The sequence below is a fragment of the Desarmillaria tabescens genome, assembly GCF_030435595.1.
Source record: "Desarmillaria tabescens strain CCBAS 213 chromosome Unknown EV420scaffold_15, whole genome shotgun sequence".
Classification (NCBI taxonomy): domain Eukaryota; kingdom Fungi; phylum Basidiomycota; class Agaricomycetes; order Agaricales; family Physalacriaceae; genus Desarmillaria; species Desarmillaria tabescens.
The window spans coordinates 524,500-547,398 of record NW_026848314.1 but is presented as its reverse complement, the minus strand read 5'-3'; the positions used below and the strand labels follow the sequence as shown (position 1 = coordinate 547,398).

At 47.8% G+C, this 22,899-nt stretch overlaps 7 protein-coding genes across 7 annotated transcripts; 3 read left to right on the top strand and 4 right to left on the bottom strand.

The window, feature by feature from the left end:
- The first annotated feature begins 264 nt into the window (after positions 1 to 264).
- Positions 265 to 3,199, top strand: EV420DRAFT_312846 (uncharacterized protein). Its single transcript, XM_060481663.1, has 13 exons — positions 265 to 480; positions 534 to 613; positions 672 to 698; positions 751 to 1,165; positions 1,217 to 1,300; positions 1,351 to 1,430; positions 1,478 to 1,644; positions 1,696 to 1,825; positions 1,875 to 2,006; positions 2,059 to 2,120; positions 2,174 to 2,367; positions 2,429 to 2,563; positions 2,618 to 3,199. The coding sequence occupies exons 1-13, from the start codon at positions 386 to 388 to the stop codon at positions 2,751 to 2,753; spliced, it is 1,737 nt and encodes a 578-aa protein (XP_060331499.1). The 5' UTR covers positions 265 to 385; the 3' UTR covers positions 2,754 to 3,199.
- A 957-nt stretch (positions 3,200 to 4,156) lies between these two features.
- Positions 4,157 to 5,974, bottom strand: EV420DRAFT_1269669 (alpha/beta-hydrolase; the record flags this gene model as incomplete). The annotated part of the gene is made up of 10 exons (XM_060467515.1): positions 4,157 to 4,231; positions 4,284 to 4,427; positions 4,476 to 4,528; positions 4,581 to 4,639; positions 4,695 to 4,845; positions 4,912 to 5,146; positions 5,199 to 5,453; positions 5,508 to 5,655; positions 5,712 to 5,753; positions 5,802 to 5,974. The coding sequence occupies 10 exons, from the start codon at positions 5,972 to 5,974 to the stop codon at positions 4,157 to 4,159; spliced, it is 1,335 nt and encodes a 444-aa protein (XP_060331498.1).
- Positions 5,975 to 6,362: 388 nt separating this feature from the next.
- On the bottom strand, positions 6,363 to 7,780 carry EV420DRAFT_312715 (uncharacterized protein). Its single transcript, XM_060481662.1, has 2 exons — positions 6,869 to 7,780; positions 6,363 to 6,808 (listed from the first exon to the last, which is right to left on the bottom strand). The coding sequence occupies exons 1-2, from the start codon at positions 7,698 to 7,700 to the stop codon at positions 6,549 to 6,551; spliced, it is 1,092 nt and encodes a 363-aa protein (XP_060331497.1). The 5' UTR covers positions 7,701 to 7,780; the 3' UTR covers positions 6,363 to 6,548.
- A 213-nt stretch (positions 7,781 to 7,993) lies between these two features.
- On the bottom strand, positions 7,994 to 8,881 carry EV420DRAFT_312617 (uncharacterized protein). Its single transcript, XM_060481661.1, has 4 exons — positions 8,558 to 8,881; positions 8,277 to 8,501; positions 8,159 to 8,219; positions 7,994 to 8,093 (listed from the first exon to the last, which is right to left on the bottom strand). The coding sequence occupies exons 1-4, from the start codon at positions 8,617 to 8,619 to the stop codon at positions 8,085 to 8,087; spliced, it is 357 nt and encodes a 118-aa protein (XP_060331496.1). The 5' UTR covers positions 8,620 to 8,881; the 3' UTR covers positions 7,994 to 8,084.
- A 1,558-nt stretch (positions 8,882 to 10,439) lies between these two features.
- On the top strand, positions 10,440 to 11,323 carry EV420DRAFT_1539246 (uncharacterized protein). Its single transcript, XM_060473040.1, has 5 exons — positions 10,440 to 10,462; positions 10,507 to 10,559; positions 10,611 to 10,642; positions 10,708 to 11,068; positions 11,125 to 11,323. Exons 4-5 carry the CDS (start codon positions 10,932 to 10,934, stop codon positions 11,279 to 11,281), a joined length of 294 nt encoding a protein of 97 aa, XP_060331495.1. The 5' UTR covers positions 10,440 to 10,462; positions 10,507 to 10,559; positions 10,611 to 10,642; positions 10,708 to 10,931; the 3' UTR covers positions 11,282 to 11,323.
- Positions 11,324 to 13,696: 2,373 nt separating this feature from the next.
- EV420DRAFT_312445 (uncharacterized protein) lies at positions 13,697 to 14,484 on the top strand. The gene is made up of 5 exons (XM_060481660.1): positions 13,697 to 13,954; positions 14,006 to 14,046; positions 14,100 to 14,226; positions 14,277 to 14,337; positions 14,393 to 14,484. Exons 1-5 carry the CDS (start codon positions 13,878 to 13,880, stop codon positions 14,411 to 14,413), a joined length of 327 nt encoding a protein of 108 aa, XP_060331494.1. The 5' UTR covers positions 13,697 to 13,877; the 3' UTR covers positions 14,414 to 14,484.
- Positions 14,204 to 18,039, bottom strand: EV420DRAFT_1539244 (ankyrin repeat-containing domain protein). Its single transcript, XM_060473039.1, has 9 exons — positions 17,719 to 18,039; positions 16,855 to 17,669; positions 16,625 to 16,831; positions 16,481 to 16,573; positions 16,388 to 16,426; positions 16,056 to 16,217; positions 15,755 to 16,033; positions 15,365 to 15,726; positions 14,204 to 15,323 (listed from the first exon to the last, which is right to left on the bottom strand). Exons 1-9 carry the CDS (start codon positions 17,780 to 17,782, stop codon positions 14,555 to 14,557), a joined length of 2,790 nt encoding a protein of 929 aa, XP_060331493.1. The 5' UTR covers positions 17,783 to 18,039; the 3' UTR covers positions 14,204 to 14,554.
- Positions 18,040 to 22,899: the final 4,860 nt, after the last annotated feature.

Below are 22,899 nucleotides of genomic sequence, written 5' to 3'. Positions count from 1 at the left end.
CGCGTCCAAAAACCGTGGCAAGTCAAAACGAGGAACAAGGGCAGAAATCCCACGTGAAATAAACTGCGTGCCTGCGATTTATCCCCATGGTAGGATTTGCAGAAGAGCTGCATTTAAGCTTCTCGAACAGCGAGATCAGTAATTTATGATATCAGATCTTTGCAGCGGCTCGGACTCCAATAAAAGGAACATCAGGCTTTTACTGTTTGTCACTACTGGTCATGATGATCTCGGCCTGTTGAACGTCGAAGATCGGATTGCACCCTGCACACTGGCGGCCCTACCTCCTGGATCCGGGATTGCCTTGGGCGCATCCGATACGAATGATAGGGGGCGGGTGAACGGCCTGGTATTTATGCCTTACGCCCTGGTTCAGGTTTAGTCAATGTCGCGTCTACTCACAACTCTTGCTTTTCTCACTTGTGCTCTTGCACACCAGCCCTCGGCGTATCTGGATGCGTTTCAGGGATTTTTGGATGGGTGAGTGGCTCGGTGTATGGGTAGATGTGGAATTGACGGGAGGATTATTGTAGATTTATTAATTCTGATGTATCTGGAAGCACCAGCCCTGCTCTGGCTGAGGATTGTGTAGGGAGGGTTGATGTTATGACCAGTGGGTTCATTTTTTTCCCTTCCTGTCTCGTCGAGGCCTTTATTAAATGTGAATACAGCATTCCAAGGTGGCTTGTTGAATACAGGTATGTAGCCTCAGTCTCCATCCTTAGCTTTACTAACCGACTTTACTACTAGAGTACCTCTATGGAATATTCAGCGGCGTCTCCTCGCTCAACACCACCCAGTTGATAGGCGTACCTTCGGGGGCGTCGATCCAATCACTCGCCATTGAGGGACCCGTCGTCTCCGCAAGCGTCATCCTAGCGGTGTATTACAAGACGATAAACTATACCTTGCCTCTGCAGACCGACATGTGGATGCGGTTTGACGACGACTTGAAGGTCGAGTCCTATGACATGTCCCTCCGCCGCTTTCCATGGGCGTTCGACTTCCTCCTACCAAAGTTGGCGCCTACAATTGCGGAGGAGCTGGGGGTCTCCTACAATGGTACCGACGCCGACAATCAAGCACTAACTGTACAAAGAGCTATTGCTGATATTTGCAGTACGGCGATGGAGTACTGTACGGGCGATAACCAGGTTTACGATTCGTAAGTCTTTTTTCTATCTTTGACTTGGCACGACGCTGAATCTCGTTGTAGGAATGAGAGTTGTATGCAATTTCTTGCCAACGAAGTTCCATTTGGAGATGCATGGCAAGGGGGACAGAATACAACGATGTGCAGGTAGGGTTTTTCTGAACGCCTCGTGTTCACCTAGATTGATACTGGCACAGATATATTCATAAGAACATTGTCAAACTCCGGCCTGAGGTTCATTGCCCCCAGATCTCTCCATCTGGCGGAGATGTGTGCAGTAAGCTTCCTTCTCATTTTCATCACTTTCATACTTAACTCTCGCAGTCCCCAGGTCATACGAAAATGTGACCGAAACCTTCCCCTTTGCCTCAACCCTGGTTGCGCCCAACGCCTCTTTCACGGTCGACAATACGAAGGGATTGTCTGAGGATGCTGTGACAGAGTTGATGAAATTCAGCATGCTGCAGATATACCCCACTACATTTGCTTTCGTGAGTTACTTTTACAATCGTTGCTATCGCCACTCAAACGAACTCGAACAGTATTCTATCCCCACAATTTTGTACTTCTTCCTGTTGTACGTCGGCGCTAAAGGCGTGGAGATGGTGCTGCCAAGGATATATACAACATACAGAGATCTATCGTTCGAAAATAAGCGGAATACTGTTACTTGTGAGTCTCGTCCCTAAACTTTGCCTGACCGGTCTTGACGGTAATTCAGATGCCATGAATACATTTTTGACCTTGGTCGCACTTATCACACAAGGTGTCGGCGGGTCAGTGGCGAGTCAAGACTACACCGTTCTCAATATCTCCTTGGTGAGAGTAGTAGGCAATCTTATTTCCGGTTTATGTACGTCCTCTTCTTCGATCAAAGGTCCCATGAAGAGCTAACATATGTATAGACATTTTCGAGCTGACTTACCGCCCAAACATGAGGTGGCCCTTACTCATCCACCACTTCTGCGCAAGTTCTTTCACAAATGTTCGCCTTCTTCCAGGCTCACATGAACTCTATAGACCCTGTTCGCCATTATATTCCTTCAAGTCGTTCTACAAATCACAGAACATCCCGCCATTGCAACTGCAGGATACATATGGCTTTTCCAGGCAACGACAGAGCAGTCCATCTTCATCGGGCTGTTCCTATATAGACTTCGGTATCCTAAGCCCTTGGTGAAGAGAACGTTACAGTTCGCCGCAGTGCAATCATTGTATGTTCCATTTCTTTCTTGAGCCTTTCGGCTGATCACTGATGCTATCGTAATCATCCAGCTTGTGCAAAATGGGATTCGCAACGTATCTGGTTGTCTGGTGGGGTGTGAAGTTGGCCAAGTTCCACACACCTAGTGATATTGCTCTCAGCGTGATGTTGGTTCTTATCTGTGCATTACTCATGTCGACACAAGTGTATGTTTTGCCTTCCCAGTTCCCCTGACATATGATACTCATTTGTTTGTGCAGCTATGGCTCTTACGCTGTATGGTCGATAGCGAGGAATATGGACCGACCGTCAAAAACTTCAGACGCCGAGAAACTGCACTCGCAGACAAGCTCTACTACCGCTGTGTCGGCCCGCGATTCGGCTTCAAGTTCATAAAGACGGGTACCACTCTCTGAATCCATTCATTTAATACATACACACTTAGTTTTGGCTTTGGACTTTTTCCGTAGGTAATTTCTAGAGGAATATATACACGTTCTGGTCGATACCATCCATTGTATACTATGCTACATTCAATCGCAATAGACACGAACACTTTAATATCCTTTGTCTCGACCCATCGTAATCTAAATCAAGGATGAACCCTCTTGCGACTTGTCCTCCTCGGAAGGTTTGACGCATGGGGTTGCAGATGACCCTTTGGGCCCAGAACAGGAACGATATGTGGGGATACGATTTCTCGTTGTGGCAGATGCAAAGTTAAGGAAACGCTGAACCCACGCCGTTGATGGATGGATAGGGCGGTCGAGGGCTCAGAGGCGGAGGTCGACAGGCCTGAAGTAGGTAACGGTGGCGAAGAAGTTCCGGGCAAGGGGCTGGCGAGTAAAGGTGAAGGCAGTTTGAGGGAAGTATGTGTCACTGTCGGTTGATCAATATGGTCTGTAATGAAGGAGAGTCTCAGGTTGGTGAATGGAGTCGTAGCAATTCGTCTCTATCCGTCAGTGTCTCGTCTTGTGGGAACAGGGAACCAGCCCGGGCTGGAACTGGAGGCGATTAGCAGATTTATCATTTATACGCCGGTTTCACGACCCCGAGAGGGGAAACGATGTCATGGATACCGTTCGGTGGATAGAGGCCGCCCGCACAGCATTGTTGGAGTGTATCGGCGTTACAGTCTCCTGAGTAATAAGATAGTGGAACCCAGGCCGTAGCTGGGAACACTGAACACGCGCAACAGAATAGGAATCAACTCTGTTGCGGTACGAACAAGAACGTAACTAGTCAAGAAGGTAAGTGATCTCGATCTGTTCGAGATCCGTGGAAGTATCTAATGGTCTAGGTAAATAGCAGTACATAATGCGTAATCCGTATGGGTTACACCCACCCATACTTCAAAAAATTTCTCCGTATCTCGTGTTTCATCAGCCAACTGTCGAGATCCTCATTGTCTTTCTATTCTGCACACGGCAACCTTCATCCTCCTCAGGACGTACCAACATAACGCACCAATAACCTCCATCTCCCCTACCCCAGCGTCAGCGTCCCGATTTTCATCAACCGAATACTCTTCTTTTCCTTCGGGTGTGATATTGGTCCCCGGTCTAGGATTTTCACGATTTTGGGAAAAGCCCGAAGCTACTTTGAAACGTTGTTTAGAACGACCGACCTAGCCCGTTTCATGGGATCAGTATCCCGTTTACAATATGGCGTGCCTTTGGAGGATTTGAATACGAAGATACGTGCACCTTGAAGGGAAGCTTTTATCTAGTTGACCTTCACTGCGAGGCTCACTTTCTACGAAGTTTCCAGCATCGAAAATTATCTTTCAGTACACACGCCTAGTCAAACCAAGGCTTGTTCTCAATCCATCCCTCCACGATTTTCTTCGCAAGTGCAGGCTGATCTTTGACCACCTGCACAATTGGTCAAACTCCTCCAGAGCTGCACAGGAAAAAAACTACTCACAAAATGACCCGCCTCAGCCAAGAGGATGTACGTCATATTCCCCGCCCCAGCACCAATGGCGCGGACAGTCGCTTCCCCGTCAGACCAAGACAAATCGAGCGCTGCGAGGAACTCTTGCTGGAACGGCGTCCGTAAGAGTTTGAGCTACATATATGTGAGTAAGAGAGGACGCAAAGTATTGAGAATTTTTACGAATGAGAGGACTCCTGGCCAAGGACAGTTGGCGTCGCGAGCGCCTATCCAGTCTATCGCCAAGTTTAAGGTGCGTGTGGGAAGAGAACAGAAACTTGTACGCACGCAGTGCACGGATACCACTTTGAAGAAGTGGTTCGTAGAGGAGGTAATGCCTGTGCCATCTATGTCATCTCTATTATTGATAAATCTCAATTTAAAGTCCTGATCCTTGCTCACATATCTGCGTTCCCTATGAAGTCATTACTCACATCACCGCTAAACGACGTATAATTGACATAGTCCGGGACACCAAGTAACGCCTTCGTAGTTGAACTGTTGAAAAACTTAGTTGCCCAAGTGAATTCGGAGTGACATGACAATGGGTCGTCTGGATAGGGAAAACACTGTCGACAGAGAACATCAGACCAGCCCCCTAAGCCATAAGACGGAAGACGCACCACACGTCGAACATCCTCGATTACTCTACCATGGGTGTCACCTTCCTTGATAGCTATACATACTTTGAGTGACGCGAGCTTGTTGTCCAGAGTGGGAGACAACATCGACATCTCGATGCTTTCGAGGCAAGACGGTAGAACAGCATGCAGGTCCGCGCAGGTGGTGGAGTTGTATACATCGGTCAATGTGCACATGTAGTAGAGCTGCCACTTGTAGTGCGAGGCAGGATCCTATGACTTCCATAAGTCCAGCAGAACCGGCACATACGCTTCGTAAACCTACAGAGAAGGGATTGCTGACAAGCAGAGCCTCTAAATTGATATTAATGGCACCTGTATGTCGCTGGTTCTGCTCATGTATAACTGTAGCTATGTGCGGAACATAGATGCCACCGTACGACCCCCCAGACACGTAGAACTGATTCCTGGAGAGCTCGGGAAAGATGGAGAAGAACTTCTGTAAGAAATCGTACACATCATAAGCTGCATCACGACTGTTATTGACCCTTGATCCATAAGAATAACCAGCACCGACCGGCTGCAGAAAAGCTTAGTGATCCTAAATGCCCAAGCATTGATAAATACAACGTACATGGTCGAGCCCGACGAGGTTGTAATGTTCGCTCCATTCACTCTTCTCGGGGTTTCGCACAAGTCCGTCTTTGGTCATCGTGCAAGGCGACTGACCGAATACAGGGTTGATCAATCCACTGGTTCCTGGCCCGCCTCCAACCGTCAGGCTACCATGCACTGTGTGAAAAATCTCTAACAGCAGTCATCGCAGAGGAATACAGACATGACAGGCGCATTGTTAGCATCGTGTTCAGCAGGGAAATACCTACACGACTGTGAGTACCTGCAAAGAAGAGCGAAGAAACAGACGCACCAGAAGAACGACCTTTTCGGTTTCTCTTGTGTATCACCCTTCAGTCCAATATGCCCCGAATATGTGGGCACGCCCGGAGTTCCGACGTCGTGATATTGGCGAAGAATGGTACAGTAGTAGGTGTTTGTACCGGCGCCGAGAAACGAAAGATGGTCCAGGTGAGTAACCTGCATGAGACGATGATGATACAGAGTGTTTTGAAGTTCCAGGATGCTGGCTTGTGGTCGTCCACAAATGTTGGTAACAATTCTCCCTTTTCCTTGACCGAAGGCATCGTGGTGGGAAGACGAGAGGGAAGACCCTGGATGCCATATGGTAGTTCGAGATAAAGCGGTTGCACCGGGCCGAACCATGGGACTTTTATGTTAAACAACATCTACATATAGTGGTCTCGCCGCCCGCATAAATTCTGTAAGAAAATGAATAAGGTATTTATCACAAATTCAATATAAACCATTTCTTGTAGGTGGGCGTAACTGCACATCGTGCTTGCAAAAGGCTCTCGAACAAATCTTGAGGCTAGAAGCTCATGTATTTCGTATTTTCACCATTGAAAAGTATTGTCATATCGGTGATACACGTCTTCTGAGACTGTCCACAAATCTATGAGAAATTTCATCGACAGGATACAGAATCAGATACACAGATTATTTACGTACCAAAGTGAAGCAGGTTCTTGTGATGAAGATTTAGAAGCATAGCTTGTATCTCATTAGTGAAACGGGCTACAGCACTTTCCCAATGCACCTAGCACAACAACACAACACACACTTTAACATCGCAGCAGGTGCTAGCAATTGAGTCCACGACGTGGCAATCGTTATTTGTAGGCACATTATCCTGGAATGGAGATATTTCGAGGTGAACATAGAACTCCCGTACGGCATGAAAATTTCCCTCCATGATATCCTGCGCAAGCCAGGCTATGCTCTTGGAAGGGAATAAAGATTTCGTTAATAATGTGATCGTCTGTAAATTTCGAAGAGACGCGAAGGCGGATAAGGGGCCTAGAGCAAGTAAAAGTGTCAGCTGTATGATAAAGGGACATAAAGAGAGATTACATTTACCTGACAAGATATTCTGGAGACCGAGAGATGTGATCGCGCCGGCTTCTATGCGCTTCAGGATGTTCTCAAGCGCTTCCCTGCATGTTAAAGTACTCTTGGGCGTAGATAGTACCGTAAGCTTGCCTATTTCGCTAATATCGAAACGTGACTCGTCACTCAAAAACCACTGTGTAAAGACTTTGAGGAGGGCAGGGGCCAGATTCATGTGAAGAGAAGTAAGGCGAAGGTGCCTTCTATCGACTCGCTTGGCTACGTCGTATTTTTTGATAATAATGGCCGAGATATTGAGCTCACGAACAGCGACAATGTCTGAGAGAAGACATATGAAATCGGAATAGAGATCGAACCTCATCCCAGACAGATGGATATCGGTGAGGAACGTCGTACGAAGTATTGACTTGCACGCTTCTGCAACAGGCGCCCCAACAATCTGGTCCCACACTTTATCCTGTGTGACTTTCAATGAAAATGTCTGCAATTTGGGTAACAGCGGTAGAACTTCGGGAGTCGCTGTTTCCAGTTGGGGGTTGGGAGGGAGGGGTGTCGATGGTACCCATCCAATCGCATACAACTCGATGGCTTTCACGAGGGCACCCAAGTGTGGAGACATGCGGAGAAGAATCCGAAACTTGTGGAGATCGCCTTGGGGACCACCAGATACATAGAAGCGCTGCTTGTGGAAAATGCTCTCCTGTGCATGTTCTCTCCATGTCCGGCATACCAAAGAACAGGAGCGAAGAGAAGGAATATCATCCAGAAGATGGTCAATGATGGTGTTGACCAGTTCTTGAGGCAGCTGAGGAAATTCGTCCGAAGGAGTCGTACGTGACATTTGAGGTGTTGATGTCGGTGTTGGTAAGTGGTGGTGCTAAACAACGATGACGGCTTCTGTCGGGCCGATTCGTGTCGGTGGTACGCCGGCTTTGTCAGCTCCAAAACTTTCAGTAATACTTCCAAGAGTGCCAACAAGCGTACCAAAATACAAGGTATGCGACCGAAATTCAACATCATATCGTAGTCAAGCATATTCGTGAACCGGATTCTACGAGGCTGGTTACCAAATCCCCGACTGGACGACAGCTCAAAAGAACTGGATTTATGCAAACCCGCTCCTCCGAGACGAGTTAGCGAATCTCATGCCCAATTCCTGATGCCTGAGGGACAAGATATAGTATGTTTACAATATGTTGAACAAGAGCATTATGCTATTATTATACTATTTACACTGCCGACGCCCGATATTACAATTAGAAGCAAGCCCGTTTCACAAAATCATAGCAAGAGACTCACACAAACTTGTATGTCATTCTGTTCACATTTCTCGGAATTGGTCTCGCGACTACAATTGTAACTATCACGCGCAAGATTAACAGGAATTCTAGTATTCATGAAGATCGGCAGGACGTACTATACTCCGTTTAGATGCAGCTTATTAAACGTGATGGGTGCAGGAGAACAGCCAAAAGCCCCTTGAGTACATGGGTTGTCAGCGAACACCGTCAAGATGGTGTTGCATGAATTATCATAAACGCGCCCTGCCAGATCAGTGTTGGTAAGAATCAAGCTGTACGTGTGAGAAGAGTTGGATGTACAAGACCCTGGAGGCCCTCCGTGGGTATCAGCGATACCAAAGCTACAGGAAAGCATGTTCAACACCCGTGAACAAGATGAATACCCAGGAGAACATACTTGAATCCGGGGCAGATTGCAGTAGCAGTTCCAATAAAGACGACGAAGAACGCAAACTTCATCTAATACCTCCCTGGACTGCAATTGTCAGTCCTTGCTCTCCACTAGGCCGACCTCGTAACCTTGATCCAAAGCAACTGAACGAATGGCAAAATAAGAAGTAGCGAGACGTTGGATAACGTGTTGTGAAGTTGTGGTTCGGGTACAAGGAGCTGGCAGTCTTTGTCGTTTCATGTATGTGTTTACCGATGCTGTGTCGTATCACCATAACATCTGTGTTATTCTGAATGCCCGGGAAACCCAAAATGATGATCACCCGCCGTAGCTGTAGATCGCTGATGCCAGTTGCAGGGTCGAAGCTTAGGCTATGAGGACACATGTAGCGGTGGAAATTGAAGTCTATATACTTATTACTTCAGCATGCTAATGTCTAATCAGGCAGATAGGACCCACCCATTTCTTCTTTCTATCCAAGTACGGATCCTGCAGTGAGCACACATCGTTCGCTATTTGTGAGTGTGATCGTACGGACTCCAGGCCGTCGACACTTGCGATATACAGAAGTAGCGTCCGTTTGTGATGCATCCGTTCCAGGGCCCGACTCGTGATAAGAAACACCGTTCACTTCATAGAGATGGTCCATGGCAGCAGCGGGCGCGTATCTTCGTCGCACAGAGAAGGATCAGGAGCTAGTATGGGAACCAATCACAGGGTCAATCCCCTGTTTCCCTTGTTGCTATTCAGATGAAGCTTCATCTCCTTCTCTTCGCCCGCACCGTCTAGATCTTCCTCGAAAGGGATATATGAAGAGATGGAGTAGGCCAGGATACAGTTAGCTCTTGACAACTTGGGTCATTCATGAATCTGTCAATAATTGAACGCGCCGAGGTCGGAACTGATCGATTCTTGTGAACAAAACCAGTCCTGTTGCCCTTCTATATATAGAGTCGATGAGAGATGAATACGTGTCGCAGAAGGTAGACTCACTGTGTTATCGATCGCTAACACTCTTTTTCAAGGAGGTCAAGGATATCGGTCTTGACCACACAAACGTTGCTAAGACTGCATATCTTGTGACAACCAAAACCGCCATTGCGACCATGACCACGGTCCTCGACAAAGCCTGATGAGATTCGCCTCCCTCAACTGTGATTGGAGATATTCTGAAGCGTGCATATAACCGAATGTAAGAGAAACCTACGAGATGCGGAGTTCAGATATACGAAATCCGCACATTTGGAGGCTGCCTTGGTTCTGTCGAAAGTGAAGGAACTTGTCCCTTGAACGCGCATTTACCGCATACCTGTGATGGCCGTGCAAGGTACTGCGCATCTACTAGCGTCAAATTTGAAGTCGGGTCCAGCGAGATTGCCCTCTGACTGAAATCCGGGCTAGAGCAAATTCTGACACCTTGAGACTGGATTCCTCGGCATAGTGAATGAGCCTAGATACCTTGGACAGTGACCAAGGTCGCGCTATAGAAGCCAGGCGCCGTGACCGTTGTGGTAGTACTCTCGTCTTGATCACGTCGCATTCAGCCTGGTAGTGTAATTATAGGGGAATCGTGTCCAGTCCAAGGGAAATGGAGGCCGTTTGGAATTTAAAAGGCAGCGTCCTGGACGTGACATGGACTTGAACCAGAATCAAAGCAGCCCCACGACCTGAAACAGGGTTACGGCCAATATTTATACGAATATCGTCCCGTTCTCAAGACAGTTTTCCACTGCAAGGAGGAAGGTAGCCGTCAGTGAGCAGGCAGCAAACCGGGGACCGGCAAAGATGGAAGCCGGAATACAACACGCCACAACAAACGCCACCCGTTGACTTCGGCAATCACTGATCAACCAAAAGCACGAGTAGCGAGAAGTAGCGTCGGGACTCACTGGCAGGCTACAATCTACAGTAGTATGTCGTACCAGCATAATAGCTACTTCCCTGACGCGTCTCAGTCCAGCAACAGCCCAGTGAATATTTCTATGTCCTCATGGTCGGGTCTTTTGAAGTAAGTTCTTAGTAGTCATCCATCGCTTCTCTTCAAACTCAACTTGACAAGCCAACACCGGTGGGATTCTGCTCGAAAGTTAAGTGGGCAGCCTTCTATACCCACTTTTCAGCCACGTACAACCTCTCGCTTACCCTTCTATAGGCAGTATGCATCGAGTAGTATCCTCAGTTTGAGCAAGTTTTCGTGGCTCAACGACCGAGTGAACACGGGACATTGACGGCTGACATTTCGCCTGTCGTCTAATCCTCACGCTCTCACCTTCAATATAATTCGTGTCCGTGGATATCGACAGAATTTTAGTATAAAAGGACTGTGGCCCTTGCATTGTGGACACCATCGCCCTCACAGCAGATTCAGATATCGAACACCATGCAAATTCGCTTCTTTTTATCTATCATCCTCGCTGCATGCGCCGTGAAGGTCATGGCAGATGTTGCGGAGCCTGCAGACACAAAGTACTGTTCCAATGGCGGAACTATTGCCAAGGACAACGAGACATGGACAAAGTATATTCAATGCACAGCGTACTTATTTTTTTACTTACTTAGATCTGTCTATGTAGGAAAGGCTGCGACCCCGCTTCCAGCGCGGGGATTAAGAGCGCCCATAATTGCAAGAACTCAGGCGGCAAATACTACCTGTGTAAACAGGGAGCTACTTGGACGTGCAGCGCGGTGAGGAACCTGGTTGGACTGGAAAAGGGAGAATGCTTCAAGTAAATGTAATTCGTGTTGAGAGATACAATCGTGACTTCGTATGCCCCTATTGACGCGAAACTGGTCCATGCGTGAGAATAATGCCTCGGATTTCTCCGGACATAACTTCGTTGTCGGTCCGCTTCGTTTCATGACACTGCCTCTTGACCCTGGCCTTGTCAAATCCTTTGCTAGCCTCAGTGGGCTGCTATACACTATTGAATACTCTAATAGATGACTACTACTCTGGATTCTGCTCTACTCGCAATTTTTTTGTCTCAAAGCACCGGGTCTCTCTTCTCGACTCTCAAGTCTTGAGTGTAATCTTGTTCTTTATTTGGTGGTCGTTGCTCAATGACCATGCACGCATAACGCTGTCAGACTTCAAATAATCTAGGTTCTAGATCAATGGTCACTGTCATCTTCGTTGTTTCTCCCTACCACCGGTAATCCGCGTGACCATCAACTCCGAAGGCAAATCAGAGCGATGCGCCGTATCATAGTATAGAACATGTCTGAACTGTAGATGGGATCGAATCGTCCGTCCTTTTCCTGGATCTCGGCCCCGTGGGTGAAACTGCTGCGACCTTTTGGGTCGAGACTGTGGCGTAGCAAGAAGCACAACAAGCCGCAAGAAATGTCACGCGATGACTTCAGAATCCTTGCTCGTCGAAAGTACGGTAAGTGCCGTCACGACTCAGTCTACATAAGCGTATCGCGCCAGCCACTTCGCCGACCGCGTCTCAGCAATCATTTCTAGAAGATACCTATGCCCTCCTGGTCAGCTGAGGACTTCTCTGGATCTACTCTGCCTCATCCCGTAACCTTCGCTGCTTTTCAAACACCGGAAGCCAACTTGACTCAGCGGTCTTCCGTTCCAAAGCTAAGTGCACAACCTTCTATATCCACCCTGTGACCATGTATAGCCTGGCACTTACCCTTCTATACGCTCGACATGCATTCAAATCGATCTCCAGTTTGAAGCAAGCATCGGTGGCTACACAAAAGACTATTGACATCTGACCATTTTTCCTGTCGTACTCGTCGTTCTCTCGGGTGAATACTCATGCGTTTACTTTCAATACAATCTGTGTGCGTGACTTTTGACAGAAGTCCAGTATAAAATGATTGTGGCTCTCGTAGCGTACGTACATCATCGTGCTTGTACCAACATTCACTGTCTGTTCTCCCTTCTCACTGAGTTTTGTGATTCCAATATTCTTAGGCGACATCATGCAAATTCTCTTCCTTCTATCTATTATCCTCGCCACATCTTCCGCTGAAATCATGGCGGATATTGCGCAGCCTGCGGGCAACACAAAGTACTATTCCAATAGTGGAAAGATCGACAAGAATAACGATACATGGATCATATTTCCTTTACTTACATCCGGTCTGTAGGAAGGGTTGCAATCCCGTTCGTAACGATGGGATTAAAAATGCGTATAATTTCAAGGGCAAATATTACTTGTGCAAGCAGGGTAGCACTTGGACATGCAGTGCGGTGCGAAACACGATTGGACTGGAGAAGGGAGAATAATTCAAATTTGCAATCGCCTTTGAAACGCCTACATGATTGATGGCACGAAACTGGTGAGTGCATGAGAATAGCTTCCTCCACATCGGTCTACCTCGTTTCGCTGGCTCTTTCTCATCTCACAATCATCATCTTGGATGGTGCCGGCTCCAGGGGGCTCTGTTAAATATTCGAACAGTTGACGGGCATTTTTCAAACAATTCTTTAGTAGACTGCTCACATTTTTTTACTCCAATTACCAAGTATGCTTCTGACTGCCCTCTGTTTCTCCGATTTGAATCTTCTCAGCCTTCATTTCGTTCTCCAGACCGTGCTCGCTGCCATAGAAGAATGCATGCGTCTTATTTGATCTCTGTTTCTCTCACCGACACCATCGAGATCCATGCGAATAATCTACACTCTGGATCAACAGACACTGCCAGTGACATCTTTGTCGTCTCTGACTACAGATAATTCGGATGCCGACTCTAAGGGAAAATCCTCGGAAATGGATGGCCACAGGGTACGCCACATCACAGCATATTAGAACATGTCGAGATCAAACCCTGAAATCCGGATTGCTTACCCTGGCCTCGAAATCGTTTGCCATCCAACGATCCATCCTTTTCCTGTCGTGTGAAACTTCTGCGGACTTTGTAGTAGGGAGTGTGGCGTAACAGTGAGCCATTCGCATCGTATCAGGCGTGCACATGATATTCCAAATAACCTGCTTCTCTCGTATAGGTTTATGTCAGGCCTTAAGCTGGTGTACTCAAACGAATCATACTGTTGTTTCATCCTGACAAGGGGCGGTAAATACCAACCTTGGCATAGAATTTGTCGTCACGGTTGAACTTCCGGGTTCGTACTGCCCTCGCCTCGAGTCTGTTTCAGAAACTAGGACGATAACCTCCGTGGAGTTCGTACTCGGCTTCAGCTTCCATGACCATGAGCAACCTCTTGTGTGTTCATTTCCCTACGTTATTCCCGCTGTACCGTGTGCTCCATGCAGCGCCCCTGAGAGGTCCATAATTGTTTCATGTAACGTATAAAAGCCCAAGTATCTGTGAAGGATACCTTCCAACGCAACTCACAGTCACCGAGATGCAATTCACTCTCAAATCCGTTGCTATCCTCGCCGCCACTATTGGTATGGCCAAAGCCATCTGTCCTGGCTTCAAGTACGCGGATTTCCTCTATTTCGTAACCTACGCTAAGTATAAATTCTACAGCTACGGCATTGCCGACCTTGGAGGAGGACCTCCGGGCTCTTGTACGCGATATATTTTCAATCTTCTTCCCCCAAATTTAACTGACCACTCTCAGGGAGGGTCTATGACGATTCTTGCAACCCGGTCCTGACTGTTATTACCGACAACCCGTGCACGCAGGGCTCCTTTAGCTGTAGCCCTTCCCCTATCACGTTCACTGGGTTACATCTTAACGGCCAGAAGTAGGTCCAAGTATGTGAAGTGGTGGCAGTCGCTTACGGTTTCCTCGTAGCTATGCCTGCCGTGGCGATCCCAGGTCGGGGTCCTGTGATGGACATGGTATCCAAGTCTGCGTACGTCCCTGCTCACGCGTTTGAGAATGAAATTTTAACCCTTTCATCATATCAGTGCCGCAACGACGGGAACTAAGGCCATTTTCTCTTCTGTACTGTATTATGTAGCACGCATAACAAGTTGACAAGAAGTCTACTTAGGCAGTACTTGAATATAAGGTTGTCCAATTTATGTTGAATGTAAATCACGATTGTGGTTTTGAATCATTCATGCGCCTTAGAAATTCCACCATGGTGCTGCTTTGGAAGAAGCTTGAGTTGCTCCAGCAGCTACCAACAGGCTGTATGCACCCCATCCAAAAGGTTGCCTAGAAAGCATATCCAGCGCGGTTTCCCCCACCTTTGTCTGAGCATTAACGTCAGCCCCGTTGTCAAGCAGAGCCTTCACAGCCTCATCAGCGTTATCAGACGTCAACCGGACCTTCGCCGGTAGAGATGATTGCCGAATCTTGTCGTAAGGAACGTTTCTCCACCTTTTAAGCTGCCGGAGGCCTCTACTATTCTCCTCGTAGGTCCGGCACGCATAATGCAGGGGAGTAAATCCTTCATCATCGGCAGCATTGATATTTGCTCCGTGCTTGAGGAACATGCGGACAGCTACGTCGAAGGATTCACACAAACGATAAACGTGGTGAAGAGGCGTTACCCCTTCATTGTCAACAATTCGAGGATCGGCACCGGCTTTCAGAAGGGCGACGACGGTCTCTACACGCGAAGCAAGGTGCAAGGGTGTCTCACCATCGATGGTCCTTGCGTTAACGTCCCCACCGGCATCCACCAGACGCTGAACAAGAGCGGTATTCTCAGCGTGTCCTTTGTCGCCAAAAACATTTTGGGCCAATAGGTGCAAGGGTGTTGCTTGCTGTTTATTGAGAACATTAGGATCACCGCCGTATTTTAGTAGTAGATCTATAAGTTCGAGAGAGGGAACCGATGACGAGAAGTTCACAAGGTTCGCATCCTTTGAAAGAGGTGAAGGTGGAGGCCTCCATAATCGATCACGGAGCGGGCCGTGGTGAATGTCAACCACATTGAAAATGCTCTATGTAGAGCCAAGTCCCGATCAGCTATTGCGTGAAGGGCTGTATGACCATAAGGAGGGCTTCCATATTCGATATAGCTCGTAAAGCCATTGCGAAGGAAGAGTTCCATCAACTTTGGCTCAGTGATCTCATGTAGAGGCGGACTTAATAACTTCAGTTCATCCGCCGGCGGGATCTGCTTCCTAGTATCAGCGAAAGCTTCGAATAGGACACGATACCCTGCGTAATTGACTCTTTCGAAGGTAGTGGTACCAAAGAGAGGCGTTGTCCCTATTTTGCTGACGACAGTCACGTCGGCACCACAATCAAGTGCCCGTTGGACCGTTTTTCCAGCCCAGTTGTTAATCTGCAAATGGAGAGGCGTGAAACTGTACTGCGTCTACACATTTGACTGCGGCAGGACAAAGGTCCATCAGGCTCATGGCGACATCATCTATGAATGCGTGATGTAGAGGGACACTCCCCGCGCTATCCCGTGCTAAGGGATCTGCACCGTATCTTCCAAGGACACGAATAACATCAGCAGACTCAGCAGTGTGGAGAGGCGTATCCGAGTCGTTGGATAGTGCGTCTATCAGTGCACCGTTCTGTATGAGTAACTCTGCAATTTCTCCGGAACGAGCAACGTGGAGAGGCATGTAGCCCTCTGGTACCTGCATGTCGCCTAGCATGTACATTCGCTCCAAAGTCGATTAGGACTTGGGCGGCCGCGACAGATTTCACCATATGTAAAGGCGTACGGCCGCGTTTATCTGGAGCACTGACGTTGGTCTTCTTTTGAAGGAGAGCCCGAATGACATCCACTGCATCCACTTCCACAGGCCAGATGGAGAAGAGCTCCGCCTTGTTCTCCTAATTCAGAGAATCTGGCTTTTCTCGAATATATGCAGGAACTCTTTCATAGCTAAGATATTCCCTGCCCTGAAAGTGATGAAGGGCAAGTCGAATAGGCGGAGATCCAATCCCATGGCCTACTTTTGGTTGATTCTTCGAGCTTCGCGCAGAACCAGACTTGAATAGCTGCTGTCGTCACCATTTCGCCATGTCTAGGGAGGGAAGTAAGAACGTCTGATAACGGAACATCGGTGCCTGAGACTCACAGTATATGGAAAGGGCACTTTAGGTATCCATCCGAATTGTTGCGATTCATCCCACTGTGCCGCAACTTGCCGTTCACTTGCGTCTGTGAAGTACTTTCTAGCGATGAACAAGTGCAAAAATAAAAAAACGGTAAAATACAATACCTGTACAATGGAAAGGTTGGGACTCGGGGAAATACAAGAAGCGTCGCAAGCTGTCGAAAGCGACGTAAAGACGTCCTGCCATGACATTCTGGTACTTGGACTCCTGCGGACGGTACCCCGTATAGTTGTCAAGAAACCCTCAACCTCCACCACACTGCTTTTGATGAGACAATCAGACGCTCCATCTTCGGTGGAGAGCTTGAAGGACTTGGAATGTTGGCGTCGCTGACAGTGGGAAATGGAAGACGACCGTCATTGATAACTTCCCATACCATCACTCCGTAAGAATAGAGATCTCGCTCAGGAAGCTTGGCATACTGGCGCAAGGACGGAGGCGCCTCGTAAAGAGTCTCCGGTGCCCTAAAGCGCACAGTTCCGCTTGCGCCAGCGGCTATATTCCGTGCATTGGTATCTGGGACGCAGAACCCGAAATCGGAGACTTTTGCGGTCAACATGGGGACACAGTTGTCAAACCAGTTTTCCGCCGTGTAGAAGATGAGGATGTTATCTGACTTGACGTCGGCGTGTACGATTTCGATGAGGTGAAGGGCTTCGAGACCGGCAGCTACATCCAGACAAAATCGGGTCTTCAGATGTCTAGGAAGCCCTCCCTGCGATTTCCGAAGAAGACTTCCTAACGATCCAACGGATCGCTCCATGACAATCCGAGGCAGAAGGCGCTCGCTTCCGCTTTCCTCGAGAACGACGCCCAGAAGGGTTGCTACGTTCGGATGTAGCGAAAGATGGGACATAACTCGTATTTCGTCTAGGACTTCCCTAATAATTGAGCTTAGGATGTGGGGGTGCTTGTGGATACTTTCTCGTGGTGTTTTTACCGCAACGAGTGAGGAATAGATGCTCCGATTAAGAAATCTCCCTTCCTGGACGTGGAAGCTGGCGCCAAGTCCTATTTTCTTCCCTAGTAGAAGGTTGCCCCCATCTATGACGGGTACCTTGAGCATGTCAAGATAGTCAATGAGCTGCTCATAGGTAGTAGGGCGTGTCGAAATGTCGGTATGTGATGACAGAACACTGGTCCGGGTAGCTGAAATCCTCAGTATCCGACGGGAGGTAGCTGGCATTAGAGTTGATACCATTTTCCCCTTCGATGTTGAGCGAATAGAATAGTCTTGAGGTGTCGTCCATGGCCTTGTCCATTCCGAGGTTCACGCAAACAACGCGACAGCACCCTGGACCTACGACAAGGACGTTGGCATCAAGCGCTCACTGCTGTGTTTGAAGTGCTGATGGCATCTGCCGACGGTAACAACCGTTCCAGGCTTAACAGGGACAACATTTCCTGCAACAACGAAACATCAGCAGATGTCCTCAAAGACAGTGTACCAAAATGCAATGGATAAAGCTCAAAGCGAAGATAAGCAAAGACGATGGAGGCTTTTGCTGAGATATCGGTTGATTAACCGCGACGGTCAGTGAACGTCACGGTTGATTTTCGAATGCCGTGCGGGCCGGCTCTTTCCGACTTCTAAATCTATTTTTGTTCAAATTTTGTTCGTCTGAACTCAAGCTCAAATTTGACTGCTTGCCTATCCAAAGACTAAGAGTCCTCTAGCGGAGGATAACAATTCTAGGCGTGGAGCAGCTGAGTACTCATCGTCGTCATGGACTTTGTGATTCGTTGGAGCCCAATAAGCTCCAATAGTAGTACTGCTTTGATGTATAGCCTAGCATTCCAACAATTTCTGTAAGCCAGGTAACACAGGTCATAATCGAATCAGATATTTTACATCAACATATCCAGCACAGATTTTGTTCCCTGCGTTTGGGAACCACAAATGTACGAGAGTAGTAAGTACCTCGACACCGACAGAACCGGCGGGGAGGGCGCTGGAGGGCGTATAACGAAGATGAGATCCCGCCACAATTTGCTGGAAATCGATCCGCAGGTGCAGTGTACGCATGTATATATTTACCATTTTGTGTATGTGCAATTCTCAAGCTCACAGAGATGCGCTATAGTAGGACATTTTCTGAGTACACTTCCCTACAACACAAATGACATTAGCTTATGGGCCCCTGGACCTCTGAATCGGCGGCCGATTCCTCTGGCGCTGTGGGATGAAGAGGTGCATAGTCAACTGTTGCTTCGTGTGTATATCGGCGCTGTAAACAATTAACTCTTAGAGGCAGCGGTAGATGGGGCCATGTGCAAAGGGGCACAACCGTATTTATCCCGCGCACCGACATCGGCCTTCTCGAAGAAGAGTCCTATGGCATCCATAGCATCGGCATTCAAAGCTCCTGAACAGGAAGCGCGCTTGGGTCACCGAGTTCTGAGGTCTAGCCCGCTATGGAAATACACTGGAACCCATCGTACTTCAGATAATTTCAGTACGTTAGTGAAAGGCAAGAGCAACGGCTAAACCCGTGTTTATTTCTGATTTTTCCAGCTCCCGAGGTAGTAAACTGGCGTACCGTATGGGCGTCATGATCTTGGCAAAAACGAAAAAGCAGAAAGGCAGCAGTCATCCTAAACAACTGGTTTGTTTCGCTGGGCTGAGAAGCTGGAAAATGTCCCAACGCGCTCCATGCCGTGTGTTTTGTCCGGTAAACCACTGTCAAAGCTCAGTCATCGTTAGAACAAAGCCATTCGATGGAAACCGAGCCCGAGCAATATGACACAAGAGATCCAGAGAAATGCAGGACGCGCCTCGGAGTGTTGATAGCCAAGTAAAAACTGCCTGCCGAATTCTTCTGTTACTGCAACTCCTGCGGACAGCAGCTTGTACACTGGTCGTCAATTGGTCCGCCTCTACGGTGCTTCTCTTCTCAGAATATCGAGTACTCGATCCTCCATTGCACTGTATATAACTGACAGCCGGACGTCGACGTCGCTTGCGCTCGGAAAGAGTCGTAATCATGCCCAACAGTTCGTTACACCGGTACTTCAAGAAGAAGAACGTTCCGCTGGGAAATATTAACGTCCTGCATAATGGCGGTGGCGCTGAAAGAATTCCGGTTCCTTGAACCGCAAAGTCCCCCCTTGAAAAGGTGATCCGATTTTGGACATTCATGACAGACGCAAAAACCGAAATCAGAAGGCTTCTCAGTCAACGTGGATTAGAATGATGACTCGTCCGACCTGACATCCACATGAGCGAATCCGATATGGGAAGAGCCCCAAGGCGGGCAACCCTTCGCCGCACTGGATCGCCAGGAATCAGGTGCCTGGAATGCACCCTCCTGATTTTCCGAGGTATACGGTATGGTGGGTCTCTTCCATTACAAGTAAGAGCAAGATACCCACGGGGGCTTCTCAAGCGTGATCAAAAAGGTTTCGCCGCCTTTGAGTCCAGTCAAGAATGGTGCATAGCTCAAATGTCGCCGTCGAAGATCTCTCTGATCAGAACACTGAGAAATGGGGGCTTTTTTGAGGCGCACGTATGCATCGACCGTGATCATCGCAAGACATTTGAAGAACCACAAGTACTGCGCCAAGGCGATATGAGAGGACAAGATGTTAGACCGAGTACCGTATCACCCACAAAAGTTGGCAGGGTATGGGGCGATTGAGGGAGATACAGAGCTTCTCCCCCTTGATGAGTGAATACAGTTAAGCATTCAGAGTGACAGCGTGTTCAACGGTTGGTCCTCTTCTTCATGAAGCAAATAAGTAATGATAAGCCGGTCTCGAATATCGCATCCAAAGGAATAGAGAACGTGGCAAGTATTGGAGAAATTTCACAGTTAAGCGCAGTAGTGATCGGTGGCTCAGGTAAGTTTGAAGCTGCCAGTTTCTCGCAAGTCAAAGGGAGAGGCGATGACGTAACCCGGTTCGATGGTGAACTCGGCCCGGTTCCGATTTGCGCCTTTCACTCTCCTACCACCACGGCATCCTGCAATTTGCTGTCACGCTGCCGTATAATGCCGCACTATTCATCTGTATCATTTACAAGGGGAACCTGTTTGGGCAAGCTGCTGATTAGCCTCGTAAAGTAACTGCTGTGCTGGCTGTCTTTATCACAATCTAGTTGAACAAGGTTCCTCAACAAGTCAATTAGCCAGCGTCCTGCGCTAAGTATACCTTTGTCACTGGGCCTGAAATCCTGAAATCCGGACATCGAACTCCTGTGGCTGTATGGAAATCTAGAACACTGTCTATAGAAATCATTGGTGTCCGGCTTAAACCTCTCATCCGGACGGTGTAGGAGTAAGAGTCGCAAACTTTCCGAGAGGTATCGCATTTTCTTCTTTGAGCCTTCTACTCGTACAAACCTTTTCCCCCTTTGACAGATCTTCCCTTCTGCGAATCATGATCAATTTTGGGTCAATTATTTCAGGAACGACGACTGCACTTTTAATATTTGTCGAGAAATTTGGTATGTACTACAACTGTCTCGTTCGTTCCCCGACAGCCTTATGAGAAACCATTGGCTTTCTTGACAAGTTAAGGAGCTGGTCCTCGTTTCCTGGTAAAATTTGTGGCAGACATCATGCAGTCATGCTACGTGTTGATCCCTCTTACGGCTACCCTCTTGAGATACCTTCAGTCAGTAAGTCTCGGATATATCCGATATTTTTTAAATGAACGGGCTAATTCTTTCAGAGAGGCGCGTGTACAACGCCAGGACTCGGATCTTTCAGAGAGTCCAAAAGATACCAACATGATGGTGAAATTCCAATATAGAAAGAAAATGACAGCCCGAAAAAGATTGGAACATCCGATGCAAACAGCCGAACCTATTTTCTTGCGGAACAGTAGGCAAGAAAAAAGGTAACAAGCACAATTTCCGATCTATTGCGATCACGAATGATTATGAAGCTTAACGGCCGGAAGTGCGAGCATGAGTAAAGAGGTAAAATTGGCCACTGCGGTCAGCATGATTATTTCTTGGGGTGATAATCTAGTCGGCTCCCTTGCTAACTTTCTATTTTTTGACCAGCTGGAACAAAGGGTCGAGGCCAGGAAGGAGGATGGTAACGATCGCGAATGTATCGTCATGTCGAAGAATCCCGCTGAGCGAATGTATCGCAGCCTACCCATTGAAGATACCACCAGTAACACCGACTACAAGACCGTTCCTACGTCTACGTAGCAGGCAGTGATGCATGCACAGCAAATACGGATAGAAACCAACGAGGCGCTGCGAGTATTTATAGGCTGGCCTAAAATTTTTCGACGGTGAAGGTTTTACCAGGCGAATAGCCTTCCTCTGAGAAGACATCTTTCTGCTGATGATATATCCGTGTTGTAGTTGTGCTTTGGAATGATAATGGGAGAGGAGGCCTTGTGCGTTTCTGATGCAATGCTGACTTAGTTTTACCATTAAGCCTGCACAGGATACGCAATTCGCGAAGACCATTGCAATGTTGACACAGCAACAAAGTACGACAACGAGTACTCAGTCGCGAGCTCAATGTTTCCGTGCTCGTTCCTCGGACAACAGTACTACACGCGCGTATGCCGAGTCTGGAATAAATATCACCTTAAACTAATCGCAGGTTGATTCTTGCCTGTAGTTGGAAGCCGGATTAATGCCGTGGGACCTGGCAATGACAGTTTGAATGAACATAACGCGCTTTTCCTTTTTCTTCTGACTCGCACCGCTCGCTGATTTCTATTGGAGACAGGCAATTTGAATGGACTAGTGCGCAAGGAGATGTGACTGAGAAAAGGTGATGGGCTATGCGACCGCATGCTTCAAGGGAAAGAATGACCGACATACGCTTTTCCCTTCCTATTGAACAGCCTTTATGTTATCTGTTGCGTCGGCTCCTCTTATTCTTGGCATCTATTGTTACTTTTACGCAGTCCAGTCCGATCCGTTAATGATGAGCGGGCTAGCGAAATACACGCGAAAGGCGAATTAGGTGCGTCATCTATAATTAAAGGCTACCTCAGGAGAGGTGCCGTGAGTCGGTAACATTGTTCTTTTTCGTCCACCTATCCTCCTCAATATGTTTAAAAGGCGTCGTCGAGAAATGTTAAGTATCTGCACATCCAACCAAAAACCCTATTAACGCAATGTACTGTCGTCTGTCTCTGGTTACTATCTTCTTGACCTGTACGTCATATTTTGCTTCTTGCTGTCGTTATATTAACCAATTTCTTCAGTCACGACCATGCTCGTCGCATCTTCGCCAGTACCTGCTACAGTACCCGAAGCTCAGGTGAGCCTCATGTTATGGTTTAAATGCCGGCGTTTAATTTTAATGCAGGGCGTAAAGCCTCGCATTCAGTATGAGCCTGAGGGGTGCCACGGAAGTGGCACGGTTGGATCGTGCTTTTAATTAAATCGATTTGAATGAGACTC

Coding starts and splice junctions, on each gene's coding strand:
- EV420DRAFT_312846 (XM_060481663.1), top strand. CDS start 386: ATGTCGCGTCTACTCACAACTCTTGCTTTTCTCACTTGTGCTCTTGCA. Junction 2,121..2,173: donor TACTCATCCACCACTTCTGC/GCAAGTTCTTTC, acceptor TGAACTCTATAG/ACCCTGTTCGCCATTATATT. Junction 2,564..2,617: donor TTACTCATGTCGACACAAGT/GTATGTTTTGCC, acceptor TTGTTTGTGCAG/CTATGGCTCTTACGCTGTAT.
- EV420DRAFT_312715 (XM_060481662.1), bottom strand. CDS start 7,700: ATGTCACGTACGACTCCTTCGGACGAATTTCCTCAGCTGCCTCAAGAA. Junction 6,809..6,868: donor TCTCCAGAATATCTTGTCAG/GTAAATGTAATC, acceptor TACTTGCTCTAG/GCCCCTTATCCGCCTTCGCG.
- EV420DRAFT_312617 (XM_060481661.1), bottom strand. CDS start 8,619: ATGAAGTTTGCGTTCTTCGTCGTCTTTATTGGAACTGCTACTGCAATC. Junction 8,502..8,557: donor GCAATCTGCCCCGGATTCAA/GTATGTTCTCCT, acceptor GCTTTCCTGTAG/CTTTGGTATCGCTGATACCC. Junction 8,220..8,276: donor CTGCATCTAAACGGAGTATA/GTACGTCCTGCC, acceptor TGCGCGTGATAG/TTACAATTGTAGTCGCGAGA.
- EV420DRAFT_1539246 (XM_060473040.1), top strand. CDS start 10,932: ATGCAAATTCGCTTCTTTTTATCTATCATCCTCGCTGCATGCGCCGTG. Junction 11,069..11,124: donor GACAACGAGACATGGACAAA/GTATATTCAATG, acceptor CTGTCTATGTAG/GAAAGGCTGCGACCCCGCTT.
- EV420DRAFT_312445 (XM_060481660.1), top strand. CDS start 13,878: ATGCAATTCACTCTCAAATCCGTTGCTATCCTCGCCGCCACTATTGGT. Junction 14,227..14,276: donor TTACATCTTAACGGCCAGAA/GTAGGTCCAAGT, acceptor GTTTCCTCGTAG/CTATGCCTGCCGTGGCGATC. Junction 14,338..14,392: donor GACATGGTATCCAAGTCTGC/GTACGTCCCTGC, acceptor TCATCATATCAG/TGCCGCAACGACGGGAACTA.
- EV420DRAFT_1539244 (XM_060473039.1), bottom strand. CDS start 17,782: ATGGACAAGGCCATGGACGACACCTCAAGACTATTCTATTCGCTCAAC. Junction 16,574..16,624: donor CCAACCTTTCCATTGTACAG/GTATTGTATTTT, acceptor ATCGCTAGAAAG/TACTTCACAGACGCAAGTGA. Junction 15,324..15,364: donor CATAGAGCATTTTCAATGTG/GTTGACATTCAC, acceptor TCGATTATGGAG/GCCTCCACCTTCACCTCTTT.